Raw genomic sequence first — 14,406 nt, 5'->3', positions numbered from 1 at the left:
GTTCCAGAGCATCTACAGCCTGGACAAGCTCTACCCGGAGTCGCGGGGCTCGGACACCGCGTGGAGGGTCCCGGTGAGCCGGGTGGGCCAGACGGAAGGGGCGTGTCCGCCGCTGCTGGGTGACGTCAGAAAGCCGGGGCCCTATTGGCCGTGCGCACCGTTGATCGAAGGGGCCGCAGCGGAAGGGAGCTGGTTGCCCGGGCAACCGATAGGGGCCCCGGGGAGGTCGTCGTGTGGGGGTGCGGGGAGAGCGCACAGGATGTGCTACTTACAAGACCACCCGCTTTTCCTCGTTAGTTCCCCCACCTTCAGGCCCAGATTCTTGTCCCAGGGAAACTGGGCGATCTGGCCCTGCAGCGTGGACAGTAAAGGCAGGAGGCTGACCAGGTGTTTGCTCCCTTCTGGGGTCTTTTGGGAAGTTACACTGTCCTTAGCCTCTAGCAACCCCAGCACCCCTAGGAAACGGGATGCATGTCGCAGCAGCCCGCTGTGCGCAGGCTCCGGACCGGCCCGGGCCGAGAGAGAGGACCCCGCCAATTCTGTTGGGTTTCCACCTACAGGACAGGAAGAGAACGTTCGCTGATTCATTCACTCATTCAGCCGACTTCTGCTGAGAGCAAGCTTCGTGCACTGCGCCAGGCACGGGGGTAGAGTAGTAAACAAAACCCAAAGACCCCAATGTTTGTGGGGCTTGAATTCTAACGGAGGGAGACCTCAGTAGGTGAGATAAGTACAGAGTATGTGAGGTGGTGCTTTCCTTTGGAGAAACTAAAGCCTGGAAGAGGAGTGCTCAGGTAGGGGGCGGTGTTGCAGTTGTAAGTAGGATGGTCTGGGAAGGCCCTTGAGAAGGTGACATCTGAGTAAGGACCTGGAAGAGGCAAGGCAGTGACCCAGAGAATAGAGGGGAGACGGGCATCCCTGTGGAGCAAACAGCAGGGGTAGCCACCTTAAAGCAGTCAGCATGCCCTGCTTGTTCAAGGAACAGCACGCAGGCCAGCATGGGGACCTATTGGAGGATTTGAGGCAGAGGAGTGGGGTGATCCCTCCGAGGAGCGAGGCCTCCGACGGTGCCCGACACTAGCTGAGGTCCGGGGCAGGGAAGGCCGGAGACAGTCAGCTCCATTTTCCTGGAGGAGAGTTTCTGAGGCGGTGCCTCCTGTGCCTGAGGAAGCTGCTCTGTCCTCTGCTGTGATTTGCCTGGGAACCTGAAAGTAGTTGTATTCCATGCGTGTTGTGGCTTTCCATCATTTCTTTGGTTGCCCTGGACCAGTTAGGAGGCACCCAGCAGGTGATGTGTATTTGACACGGTGTGCATTACATTACAGGATGACGCGAAGCAAGCCAACAGTGACATTCCTCTAGGTGAGTAATTTGGTTTTATAAATAAAATCAGCCCGGCTGGTGTGGCTCAGTGGTTGAGTGTCGACCCATGAACCAGGAGGCAGCCGATCACTGATTCTTTCTCATCCTTGATGTTTCTGTCTCTCTATCCCTCTCCTTTCCTCTCTCAAATCAATAATACATATATATTTTTTAAGTAAGTAAATTAAATCAGCCATTTCCCACCCCTTAGACATTCCTTCCAGACCTCTCCAGCATCGTTTAGAATAGCAAAGAGAAGAGAGCTGTGTGGTGCGCAGCACGAACAGAGAGCTCTTGATGTTCTTGTGACATGGAATAATCTTTACAATAGATGAGTTGGTCATCATTTGAAGAAGGTCAGATGCAGAAGAATATGTATAATAAGCTACGTTTGCATCTTACATATAGGGTGCCCCCCAAAACGATACACATACGTTTTTTGATAGTTCAATTGATATTTCTTTTCAGATTTAACCCATTGGAATTAATAATTATTCAAAGTGTGTATACATTTTGGGGGATACCCTATATATCTGAGATATATATATTTCTATTATGAACTTAGATCTGAAAGGATGTACAAGGAATTGGGCAGGAGGGCTGCCTTGGGGAGTGGAGAGGAAAGGACAACCCCATGGGCCCTTCTCCCTTGAACCATTTGCCCATCAAACATCAGAACTGTGCACCCATCAAGCATAAGGCCTGCCAGCGTGGCCTGGGAAGAAACCACCAGCGCTTTTCCGGTTCAGAGAGTGTGCCGTCCTGAATGTTAGGTTTATATAGATGAGCTTTTGAGAGAGAAGTGTGAGGGTTTGCCAGGAGGTAATCAGTTCTTTGGTGTGTGTTGTTTCATAGATCGCTTGACAATATCGTATTGTCGGAGCAGCGGACCTGGAGGCCAGAACGTTAACAAAGGTACCGGGAGCCTTGTTGTGTTCTTTCACTGTAAAACTTAGAAGACGGACTTGAGGATTCTGTGTTTACGTTCATGGGGAATAAAGGGCATTTTTTTAGCCGAAGCTTAAACACCGCCAGTTTAGAATAATCCTCTTTATTCTTTTGAATGCAGTCCGATTCTCAGCCTCTCAGCTGTGGGTTGTAGGACTAGGATCGGCTTGTGAGTTAAACAAAGGAAACCAGTGTGAGTTGGCAGCCAGCTCCCAGCACAGGTTCCCTTCATTCTTGTGAAGCCCATCCCCCACTCAGAGCCCGAGAAACTGTAAGAAAAGCAGTGGGCGTTTCGTGCCTGGAAGTTACTTTTGTCCCAGAGTGCCTTGCTGTCTTTGCGGGCTCACTCCATGGCAGCGTGGGATCCCCACGTTGGCGCAGGATGGGACACCCCTGGTTGTGTTTCTCGCCTCCCTTTGTTTCAGGAGGGTCACCAGGCGTCACCCAGGTGCCGAGCCAACCTGGGGCCTCAGTGACCTGTGCTCCCTGTCCCTTTCCTCCCAGTGAATTCGAAGGCTGAAGTCAGGTTCCATTTGGCTACCGCCGACTGGATCGCAGAGCCGGTGCGCCAGAAGATGGCCATCATGGTAACACCGGCCCCTTCCTTTTTCTTCATGCCTCAGCCGCTTCTAAACCTTCACTCGGTAGAACTCGGGTTTTGCCTTTGCTTCTTGCAGTATAAAAACAAGATCAACAAGCTGGGAGAGCTGATACTCACCTCTGAATGCAGCCGCTACCAGCTCCGAAATCTGGCAGATTGCCTGCAGAAAATTCGAGACATGATCGCCGAAGCCAGCCAGACGCCCAAGGAGCCATCCAAAGAAGATGCTGTACTCCAGAGAATCAGGTACCAGGAAACGCCCCAAACTTCTTCCCACGGAGTCCTGAGGGGCGGCACCGGGAAAGAAGGGGGGCAGGGCCAAGCCCCAGACCTCCCAGCAAATATGTGGAAAAGGCGGGGGATGGGAGCTTTCCTGACCCCGGGTTGGGGCTTGGAGCTGGTGCCTGCTGCTTTAGCTGCTCTGCTCCCCTCTGAGCTGCCAGCTCCTCTCACCGCTGTGAGAGGCACTGATTGGGCATCTGGACCTAATTGGGGTCTTTTTGTTCGTTTTGTTTACAGGATAGAAAACATGAATCGGGAAAGGCTGAGAAAGAAGAGAATAAATTCTGCCACAAAGGCAAGCAGGAGGGTAGATATGGACTGAAATCACCCTCCAGAGCTGGCAGAGACCCTCCGCAGGACGCCAGGCAGCCGGCGGGAGCTCGAGTGCTGCCAGGAGACGGCCTTGCTGTTTGCGGTGTTAATGCCTGTCTCTAACATTGGAGCCATCGGATTGTTCGTTCAGAATGAGGGTGGCAGGCGCTGGTGTCAAAGGTCTTTACACCATGTTGTCACACCTCACTTATCCACTTCCTGTATCAGCTGCAATAAAATTCTAAATGCAGGGGCTTCCCTTCCTCGGTGCCTCCGGACAGAGTCCCTACCCTCCCTGGGTTGAAATCTGCCTACAGGTTCCTGATGCGCTGACTGCAGTCACAGCCCAGGGGACAGAGTGAGCTTGGTGTCTGCCCTCCAGGAACACACGTCAGGCAGAGGCTGAGACGGTGTGGCCCTCTGAGCTGGGCCGTGGGAAAGGGGGCAAATTTAATCAGTAGAAAGGCGCACAGCTCATGCCCATTGAAGGGAACAGGATGGATAAAACCACAGAAAAGGCTGGGGTGAGGAGACAGGGCGGGAGCCATGTGAGTGGCGCATCTGTGCAGGGGGATCAGGGAGGTAAGTCTGGAGAGGGAGACAGGCCCACTGTGGAGATTCTCAAATCAGGTTAAGTGGTTTCGAGTTTAAGAAACGTGTGTAAGGGAACCACTTGAGTGGGAAGGAATGTTGTGTGTCAGGTGCTGTCACGGGAAAAGTGAACTGGAACTAGACGAAGGGTTTTGCGGTCCTGTGGGTGTGGGAGCACCAAGGCCAGCCTGACAGGAGCAGGTCACTGTGGCATGGATGAGTTCCATAGACTGTTCTGTTATTTTGACCTAATTCCCCCATTGGACAAATACCGCATTGCGATGCCCTCAGTGCAAGGTGATGAACAGAGCACTGTATACACCTTATGTGAGCAGGGACCCCATTCATGTGAGTGTAAACAAAGCGGGGGAAATCTTCAATACGTGACTTAAAAATACAAAAGATGTGGGAGACATGGTCCCAGCCCTCAAGGGATGGAGAGCCTCGTGGGGAGCAAGGACGGGCAACATTCCTGAGTTCATGAGGCTCTGTGAGGGCCCAGGGAATCGGCAATGAACAAAGTCTTTCTCAGAGAATGGACATTCCATCGGTTGAAAAGAAAAGTGGAATCCTGTACGGTAACACGGCCTAAAGCGTGATAAGTAACATGAGAAAGGTCTAAGCACACTGTGGGCGGCAGAGGAACAATGAGTTCTGGCTGGAAGGTCAGAGAAGTATTTGCCTGAAGGATGGGAGGGGCTGGCCTTGCCAGCAAGCGAAGAGCTTGGCACCTGGAGGCTACAGTGTGCCCAGCGGCCCTGCCATAGCCGGGACAGGGAACTAGCTCACTGAGAGGTTGGGCTCTGAGGCCAGCCTCCCCCACTCAGTCCCTGCCCTCCGCCCTCCACCCCCCACCCCCCGGCTGTGGGCTGTGTTTCTCCGTCTGGAAACGGGATGATGTTATCACTGCCCACCTCCTCGGGTTGTTGTGGGACTTCAGTGAATAAATAAGTGGTTAATGGCACTGAGGATGTACTGGGGGAACCGTGATTAATGGCCCAGCTTGGCTGGGGCCCAGGGGGTGAGGAGCTGTGGGAGACACATCTGCCACATTGAGTGGGAGCCAGGTCTAGAAAGTCCTTCCATGTGACAGTTAAGACATTTAGACTCTACCCCACAGAGGCTGTCGGGATGATGAATCTGACCGTGAATGGAGGAGGAAAGACTGCAGGGAAGTGAGCCCAGGTGGGTGGACTGACCCACGTGAGCAGTCAGGGACTCATCCTGGAACTAGGGCAGTGACGACAGGAGGGAGAGAGAATAGATGCAGAAGGATTATGGGGACAGAAAAGTCCACAGGGAATGGGAGCAGGTGCGTGACGGGTGCTGCTGCGCATTGAAACAGGAACGTCACTAGGGGAGCAGGCGTGGGAGGATGGGTGGTGAGGCCAGCTGTGGGGCTGAGGAGGAATGCCAGGTAGTGATGCCCAGAGAGGGGGTGGCGCCCTGGAGCTGGGGAGTGAGGCTGCAGCTGGGAGGTGCAGGATGGAGGGGGACAAGTAGAGTGGGAAATGGCTGGGAGCGGTTGAGGATGAAGCAAGGCAAACCCCAGGGAGGCTGGTCAGATGGTGGCAGGGGGAAGCCAGAGGAGGCATCCTGTGGGTTGCCCCTGAGCAAAGGGCTGGACCCCTGAGGACCTCCGCCATTGGTGGTGTGAAAGGCCCTGGACAAGCCTTCAAGATGAGGCGGGAAGGACGGGGACAGAGAAACAGAACAGGCTGGGGACGCAGAGTAGAGCACAGGGTTAGGACCCACTCTTTTAAAAAGTTGAGGGCAAAAGAATGAAGGTGGGTGAATTTCATAGACACAATGTTGAGCAAACGAGGCCAGGCTACCAGAGTACGATTCCATGTACATGTAGTTCAAAACAAGGCGAAACTGCTTTATGGTGATGAAAGCCGAGAAAGTACTGGGGGGAGACGGTGATTGAGTGGGGGGGCGGGGGGGGGCTTTCTGGGACGCTGGGAATGTTCTGTATCTCATCAGGCTGTGGCCTGTGAGCTGTACACTTTGCCACATGCATGTTACACCTCAACAAACAGACAAATGGATGGACTTACATGAGGGCAGGAGCCTGGACCGGGTGCGTTAAACCCTTCTTGCTGATGTGGAAGGAAGGAGGTCGGTTTCCGCAGACTCCGCCCCTTGGAGAGAGAAACAAGAACGTGTCCAAGTTCTCTGTGCCCTCAACTGCGGAGGAAGGGGAGGCAGGTGGCAGCCAGGCATGACGAACGCATGGCCCTTGGCTGAAGCTTCTGCGTGGCCCCTTTCAGATGCGCACGGGTTCTAACCGGATTGTCAACGTTTGTAAGATTTAACACTGCGCCCCTTCTTTATTTGTACTACTTTCTGGCTAACAGCTTGAAAGGAATAAAATATTAGGGCGAAGTGTCTACTTGGCCGATATATTTGTCTTCTGTACAGTATGCCTTTGTAGATCACATGTACATTGTGAATATATACCCATATTTCTATTTACGTGGAAGGACTTGTTCCTCCTGGTCGTTCCTGCCTCGTGATGGTGAAGACGTCCAGTGTTTGTTTCATGATTGAGGCTATTCTGCTCTCGTGAACTTCCTACACCTCTTTTCCCTAAAATCCCTGGGTTTTCTGTCGGTTCCGTAGAGGGGCGGACATACTAGCTCGACCTTAGTCTTCACCGGCCATGCTCTGGGTGTTCCTGCAGCTCCAGCCCCACGTGCTGCCCCGCGCGGTGGCTGGAGGTTGGTCAGCTCAGCTCCCAGGGGAGCGTCTCACTGGTCCATTGTGAGCTCCGGAAGCCTATCCAAGCGCCTCCCCGACTTGGGGTCCCTCAGTAAACGTGTGCCCCATTCATTTTTGCCTGAAATACCCGCAGTCCGATTTACTACTAAAGGGAGAAATACGGAGACCGTAACCTACAGGCCCCAGTGGCCTAATGGATAAGGCACTGGCCTCCTAAGCCAGGGATTGTGGGTTCGAGTCCCACCTGGGGTACAGCTACATTTTTGACACTGAAAAATTCCCTCCACTGCAGCTCGATCTTATTTAAAAAAACCCGAGTGCACGGGACTGGAACACCGAAAGGTTCCCCAAAGCGAAGCACCGAACAGCGACACTCTCCACCCCCTCTACTTTTCTACACGTCGCAGCCGACGCTAGAGAGCAGGACTTGTCCTGTAGGTGCAGCGTGTTCCCAGGACCCGCCAAGACCGCGAGGGGATGAAGGGGGCGAAGGCAACAATGAACTGGGGGTGGGGAGCGGCGTAGACACACCCTGATCGAAAAAGCGAGGGGGCTGAGAGCGGGCAGGGCTCCAGGGGCCGCGCGGCCCCAACCACGTGGAATGGAGCCCCTGGTTGCCCGTGTGCAGCACCGCAGGGTCCGCACGTTCGCGCATCAAAAATTACCTGTAGCAGGTGGCCACGTGCACCACCCCAGGTGGGACTCGAACCCACAATCCCTGGCTTAGGAGGCCAGTGCCTTATCCATTAGGCCACTGGGGCGAGACAAAACATCTCCTCCACGTGGTCCGTGGTAAAGCTTAACAGCACGTGCACAAACTGTACATTTTTGTCGGGCCGGCGGCCGGAGAGCGTATCCCTAGACCCGAACTTAGTACAAGTAGCAGAAAGCCAACTAGAAAACCAGAGGGTACACCCGCCGGGCTACGCGGAAAGCTAAAGAGTAAGACGAAAAGATTGGGAGGTACCAGCTGAGACCTCAGGGCGCCCGGCGGCGCGCAGGTTCAAGGAAATGAGCGAGATCCCCGGAAGGCGAGTGTCTGCGGGCCAAGGGACTAGGAGAGGGGAGAGGAGGGAGGCCAGTACGATGCCCATCGGGATTGCTATGCCTCCAGCCACGAGCCACCTCCCCCTCTGCAAAAAACAAAAAACCAAAAGCACAGCCGACCACGAAGGGACTCGAACCCTCAATCTTCTGATCCGAAGTCAGACGCCTTATCCGTTAGGCCACGCGGTCCTCGGGCTGTGCAGGAAGCAATGTGATATTCAGGTGTAACTTCCTTGTAGGTGGCAGCGGCAGCGGCAGCGGCAGCTCAAGCGGCTAGTTCCCGGGAAGATTGCCGGTGCTGGGGTACAGGGTGCATGAAAGGCGGGGCCAGGATGCAGTCTATGCAGCCAACGTCTGTGCGGTGCGTCCTTATATCCCTCAAGAAGCATCGCCATAGAACTCAACCTTTACAGGGCATGTGTGGTGCAAAGAGTAAAATGTCTGACCCTGGCTCAGGAGGTGGAAGGTTCTAGTCTTCTCCTAAGGAGAGGTCAGCACACTGTGTTACACTTCAAACCTTAACCTTTTCCCGTGGACCTCTGCAATCTTCCAACCCACTCTCGGTTCTGGACTGCTATCCCACTGAGCGATAACCTTGATTTTTTGCAACGCGGAGCTTCCGGGATGACGTCATTACGCAGCTTAACCCCGTCACAGTCAAAAGGCAAATAATCGCGCGCCGCCTGCGTAGTGCCCCAGTGGCCTAATGGATAAGGCACTGGCCTCCTAAGCCAGGGATTGTGGGTTCGAGTCCCATCTGGGGTGAGGTAATTAACCACTGACCAAATTTTTTCTAGACCCCAGGTAAGGTAAAAACAAACAAAACAAAACCTTGCCGTCCATTTTGTCTTTTTTTATAGCCTTTTCTGTATGTGTTGCACAGAGGAGCCTCGGTAGCAACTATCTTACTCTTTTTAAAAAGTGTGTATTTTTTTTATTGATTTCAGAAAGGGAGAGATAGAAACACCAATGATGAGAATCATTGATGGGCTGCCTCCTGCACGCCCCACACTGGGGATCGAGCTGGCAAGCCTGGCATGTGCCCTGACCGGGAGTCAAACCATGACCTGGTTCATAGGTGGTCCACACCACGCCTGCTGGGCTTACCCTTTCTTTTTGATCAAGCGGTACTGTGCACTTTGAAAGGTATGATCAAGCTGTACTGCGCTCTGGGGCCCTACTTCCTGATGCCTCTGAGTTGGTATCCACTCATCTGGTGTGTTCTGAAAGGAGTGTGTTCTGTGAGAGACCATCACAGATCGTAAAGTTAATAGGCAAAACCTTAGCCCAGTGGTGGCGAACCTATGACACACGTGTCAGAGGTGACACGCGAACTCATTTTATTGGTTGATTTTTCTGTTAAATGGCATTTAAATATATAAAATAAATATCAAAAATATAAGTCTTTGTTTTACTATGGTTGCAAATATCAAAAAATTTCTATGTGACACAGCACCAGAGTTAAGTTAGGGTTTTTCAAAATGCTGACACCCCAAACTCAAAAGGTTTGCCATCACGCCTTAGCCCCTAGTCTCTCCCTGCCTCCCATTGGGGTGAAAATGCTGCCCAATTCAATGCCAAAGATTTTGCTGTGGGCTGTTCTCATGGAGAAGGCACCCACAGTTCTGTGCAGGAAAAAAGATGGCACTCAAATCCTGATTCCAGGAGTGTTTAAAAAGGGGCTATAGCTGCTTTGGCTCAGTGGATAATGTTGGCCTGTGGACTGAAGGGTCCTGGGTTCCACCCTGGTTGAGGACACATGCCCAGGTTGTGGGCTTGATCCTCAGCTGATCAATGATTCACATCATTGATGTTTCTCTCTCCCCCTCCCTTCCTTTCTGAAATCAATAAAATAAATTTAAAAATACATTAATAAAAAGGGACTATTGAATATGTACATTTATGATTTTCATACTTTCCTGTATACGTGTGTATCCTTTAGAAAAAAATTTTTTTAAACTACAAGTTTGGCCAGAGATGATTTTCTTTTTTAAACCTTGAGGCCCATAGCACCTGAGGAGTATAGCTGGGCTTTCAAGGTTGAATATCTCACGTTATGTGCTGTGTTGTTTGAGATTTTCAAAAGTCCTTGACTCAAAAAAGTTTAAAAACCAGTTTCTTGTACCTTTGTAAAAGAAACAACACACACCAGACCGGTTTGGCTCAGTGAAGAGCTTCGGCCTGCGGACTCAAGGGTCCCAGGTTTGATTCCGGTCAAGGGCGTGTACCTTGGTTGCGGGCACATCCCCAGTAGGAGGTGTGCAGGTGGCGATTGGTCGATGTTTCTCTAACATTGATGTTTCTAACTCTCTATTCCCTCTCCCTTCCTCTCTGTAAAAAAATCAATAAAATATATTTTTAAAAAAACAACCACACACAAAACAAAGAATTAGAAATCCAGAATTCTCCTCTCTCTTCTCCAGGGTCATTCAGAATTCTTGTCTCTACTCCAAACCAGTCACCAAGTGTCATGGATGCTACGTTAAAGCATCCCTCTGGCTCCCAAGCCTTGCCACAGAACTGCAGCACCGTGGGCTCCTCTGCACTATGAGAGACACCGATTCTTTTCCTGTTTCAAGCTTCAGTTCTCCCTGAAACCATCCTCTACTGCCTCCAAGAAGCTTACATTCTAGTGAGAGAGAGGACAGAAGACAATTCAAAATAGAGAATAGCAAACTTATCATTGACAATGTTGTCACCTTCAAAGGACTTTATATATATATTTGTTTTTATTGATTTTACAGAGCGAGGGAGAGAGAAACTTCCATGTGAGAAACATCGATCAGCTCTTGCAAGCCCCATCCTGGGGATGGAACCTGCAACCCCAGCATGTGCCAATCCAGCCACGACTTCAAAGGCCTTATTGAATGTCTTGGCTGATACACTACCTACCTCATGGGGTTGTTCTGAGGAGAAATGAGATATTTATCTAAAGTGATTAGAACAATTCTTAGAACATAGTATATGCTTTGTAAGTCATGATCATTTACTAATATACTAGTTGTCCCTATTATCCGAGGTTCATGTGATAACCTCCTAGGCTAGATGCGAACCCCTGAAGCAGGAGTCCTCAAACTACGGCCCGCGGGCCACATGCAAATACAAATATTGTATTTGTTCCCGTTTTGTTTTTTTACTTCAAAATAAGATATGTGCAGTGTGCATAGGAATTTGTTCAGTTTTTTTTTAAACTATAGTCCGGCCCTCCACCGGTCTGAGGGACAGTGAACTGGCCCCCTGTTTAAAAAGTTTGAGGACCCCTGCCCTGAAGGCTCATATTTCTTCTCTTTCATTTACAATGAATTCATATTAAGGCTCCTCTAAATCCCAAGCACAGTGCTAAGCCCTGGGGAATAGAAATGTGACTAAGGTATAGTGCTGGCACTCAACAAAGAGTCTTCTGGAATCCTCTAGATCTTTATCTTCTGGGATTAAGAGCATATCCTGACCATCAGACAACTGAACCCACGTACACCTATAGGCTCACCTTTCCATGTTAACACAAAGCCCACTTCCAGTGAGGTCACCTCAGAGTTGTAACTATCTCAACTGCAAAGGAGCAGACACACTCAGCACCATCTGATTATTTTTAATGTCCAGAGTTTAAAATACAAGGAGCAGAGCTTCCTCTCAGACTTAAGTTTATAAACTGTCAATTGGCTTGTGAGGCCAGTAGGGATAGTTCTTTTTGTCTAATTTGGTTTCCGGGAAGACTTCATTCAAATCCTCGATGGTCATCTGGTCAAACGGAATTATGTTCCGTATCTTCTCCAGCTGAAAGGAGGGGAAACGTGTTAAGGTCAGCAGGGTTGCAGAGATGCAGAAAAGGAACCCAAGGCAGGTTTCGGTGGAAGAGAGGAAACTTATCCCAAAGGCCAAAGGTCATCCTTACCTCTTTCTCGTATTGCTCAATCCTGGTCTTTGAGAGAGACACAAACTCAGCACAACTTTTCGCCTTTAAAAGAAGGGAGACATTCTGTTTTGGATCCAAGTTAAAGTGTCCTGACCCTGAGGCTCCCAAGGTCTCAGAAGTCCTGGAGCCAGACCACGGCTGCTTTCTCACTCTCTACGGAGAACCTGTAGCTGCCATGACAACTGGGGGAGCTGGCTTTGGGAGGCAGCTTATGATGGCGGGACAGGGTTCTTCAGCAAGTGACGTGTCTAGGCAACCTGCAAAATGCCCATGTTTCATAGGTGCTGGGTGCGGAAGGGTCAGGACAAGCTGCCTGACCACCTAGCCAGACTTCTCCTTTGCGGAGCCACCTGCACTCCAACTTTTGGCCTTCGGTACTTTCAAGCACACTGGGTAATTTTCCCACCCAATTCCAACTCCTTAACTGTTTGTAACAGCTTTTTAAAAAATTATTATTGTAACAGCTTTGTTGAGGTATAACTGACATACAATAAAATGCACATATTTAAAGAACCCACTTGATCAGTTATGACATATGTATCCACCTGTGACACCATCGCCACAATCAAGAGAGAGAACAAACTGATCAGCCCCTTCTCTCCAATTACCAGGCAACTTCCGAGGTTGCATGTTCTAGAGTTTTATTTTATTCCGCCTTTTAGTTCACTCTACTTCAACCTAATGACTAAGAAGTCATCAGGAGTTAAGAGCATTTTGGAATAAAAGAGTCTCAACTACTTACATCTTCTTTTTCTTCAGCATCCACCAGGGCACTGTACTTATCCTCTGGCACGGGAACCTTCAGGGCACTAAACTATAAACACAGGCACGGGGAGCTGTTGTTAATATACCCAGGAGCTCCAAGCTGCTAAACCTTAGAGATCACATAAGAACACATTCTCCATTCCAAGAAAAAGCCAGTATGAATCTAGGGTGTTGGAGTGGAAAGAACATTAGACAGGGAAAGGGATCGCAAGTTCTTCTCCATCCTGTCACTAACTAAGCGGAGATCTCGGACAATTCTTTACTACGATGACCTTTAGTTTCTTCATCTGAAAAGGACAGTTGAACTGGATGACCTCAAAAATGGCCTCTTATCCCTGGCCCGGTAATAGCTCAGTTGGTTAAAGCATCATCCTAATATGCCAAGGTTGTGGGTTCAACCCCTGGTCAGGGCACATACAAGAATTAGCCAATGAATGCAGAAATAAGTGAAACAACAAATCAATGGCGTTCTCCCTCTACAAAAAAAAAAAGGGCGGGAAGGGGGAATCTCTTAGAAGCTTATAGCTCTAAAGAAATTCTGATTTCTCTTTTAAGTGAAACCCAATCGGACTTGGTGGAACTAATGTTTGCATAATGGAGATGGTCTCCCTAGAATGGTGGTTCTCAACCTTGGCTGCACATTAGAATCACCTGGGAATCTTTTTAAAATCCTGATTTCTGGGCCTCATCCTCCAGAAATTCTGTTTCTTAGTTATGGAGTGGGACCACAACATTAGTAACAAAGAAACAGAATTTCCGGAGGATGAGGCCCAGAAATCAGGATTTTAAAAGATTCCCAGGTGATTCTAATGTGCAGCCAAAGTTGAGAACCACTGCCCTAGAAGATGGCCCCCCACACTCAGCATTGCACCTGGCACAGAGTAGGCCCTTGACAAGTTAACAAGAAATTACAACTTGTAAATTACAGTAAAAAAATAAAAATAATAAAAGCAGAGTAGAGAAAGGAGGAAAACAGGGGAAGGGTAGAAAAGATATCAGTTTATTCCAAAGGACACAGGTGGAGGACCAAGAAATAACTGAGGAGGAGAGGAGTGGAAATGTGTAAGTTGACAGCCCTCTGGCTCCTTGAAGAAGGCTACCCTGTACTGTTTCTTTGGACAAAAACCATTCGAATAAACAGACCCCGAATTATCTGCATGCATTTACCATTTAACTCTACTAACGTGAGCCCTCTGGCCACACCCACCTCACCTGAGCTTCCTTGAGGATCTGAGTGCTACCACCACCCCTCTTTCCTTGCTGTCACCCCGAGTATGTACTTATCTGCCGTCCCCCCTCTTCCCACAGCCCCGTTACCAGACCAGCGCTTTAGTTGCCTGACGTCTCACCTTCTTCTCAAAGTCATCGACTAAGCCGGCCTTCGCCACGTTGGCCTTGTAGTAAGCCCAGTCGATAGCAGGTGGTTTCTCAGGTAGAGTAGCCAACCTGCTCACACGGAAAAACAAAAGTTATGGTTGTTCTGTGAACAACAGAAAAGTCACACAGTAATTTCCCTGCTCCTTTTTCCTATGGCCTGGATGTACCATCACACCTTTCTCTAGGTGGGAAAGCATAGGAATGCACAAAAAGTTACTTTTATTTGGAAAATACATGGATTTCTTTATACTTTCAGAAGAGCACCAGAAAGTCATATGTAGCTCCAAATCACTGCTTCGTTTCCACATTCAATGGCAAGTCAAAAAACTCCCTCTCAGAAAGGGACTGGCCTGGAGAGAACCAAGATGAAGGCGTAGGTAACTGCCTGTGCTTGCTGCCTCCCAAAACCGTATCAAAATCACAAGTAAAATACAGAACAACCGCCGAAACCGGCTTGGCTCAGTGGATAGAGCGTCAGCCTGCG

General features: G+C 49.9%; 2 protein-coding genes and 4 non-coding genes across 6 annotated transcripts; 3 read left to right on the top strand and 3 right to left on the bottom strand.

Moving 5' to 3' along the window:
• Positions 1–6: 6 nt before the first annotated feature.
• ICT1 (immature colon carcinoma transcript 1) lies at positions 7–3,768 on the top strand. The gene is made up of 6 exons (XM_006757989.2): positions 7–73; positions 1,326–1,362; positions 2,218–2,277; positions 2,815–2,897; positions 2,988–3,157; positions 3,431–3,768. The coding sequence occupies exons 4-6, from the start codon at positions 2,886–2,888 to the stop codon at positions 3,513–3,515; spliced, it is 267 nt and encodes an 88-aa protein (XP_006758052.2). The 5' UTR covers positions 7–73; positions 1,326–1,362; positions 2,218–2,277; positions 2,815–2,885; the 3' UTR covers positions 3,516–3,768.
• Positions 3,769–6,999: 3,231 nt separating this feature from the next.
• TRNAR-CCU lies at positions 7,000–7,072 on the top strand. Its single transcript has one exon. It is a non-coding gene; the product is annotated as a tRNA-Arg (tRNA).
• Positions 7,073–7,508: 436 nt separating this feature from the next.
• TRNAR-CCU lies at positions 7,509–7,581 on the bottom strand. The gene has a single exon. It is a non-coding gene; the product is annotated as a tRNA-Arg (tRNA).
• Positions 7,582–7,983: 402 nt separating this feature from the next.
• TRNAR-UCG lies at positions 7,984–8,056 on the bottom strand. The gene has a single exon. It is a non-coding gene; the product is annotated as a tRNA-Arg (tRNA).
• A 503-nt stretch (positions 8,057–8,559) lies between these two features.
• Positions 8,560–8,632, top strand: TRNAR-CCU. The gene has a single exon. It is a non-coding gene; the product is annotated as a tRNA-Arg (tRNA).
• A 2,808-nt stretch (positions 8,633–11,440) lies between these two features.
• ATP5H (ATP synthase, H+ transporting, mitochondrial Fo complex subunit D) lies at positions 11,441–14,014 on the bottom strand (the record flags this gene model as incomplete). Its single annotated transcript, XM_006757988.2, has 4 exons — positions 11,441–11,641; positions 11,760–11,822; positions 12,523–12,594; positions 13,895–14,014. Coding segments are annotated over 4 exons (387 nt in total), but the record flags the coding sequence as incomplete, so codon positions are not given.
• Between the last annotated feature and the right edge of the window lie 392 nt (positions 14,015–14,406).

The sequence above is a fragment of the Myotis davidii genome, unplaced genomic scaffold (assembly GCF_000327345.1).
Source record: "Myotis davidii unplaced genomic scaffold, ASM32734v1 scaffold1655, whole genome shotgun sequence".
NCBI classification, from domain to species: Eukaryota; Metazoa; Chordata; class Mammalia; order Chiroptera; family Vespertilionidae; genus Myotis; species Myotis davidii.
The sequence above is the reverse complement of the archived record's forward strand: the minus strand, read 5'-3'. Positions and strand labels throughout refer to the sequence as shown.

What these genes read in the sequence shown, in the direction of transcription:
- ICT1 (XM_006757989.2), top strand. An exon ending in GCTGTACTCCAGAGAATCAG is followed by an intron (nt 3,158 to 3,430) that starts GTACCAGGAAAC and finishes TTTTGTTTACAG; the next exon opens with GATAGAAAACATGAATCGGG.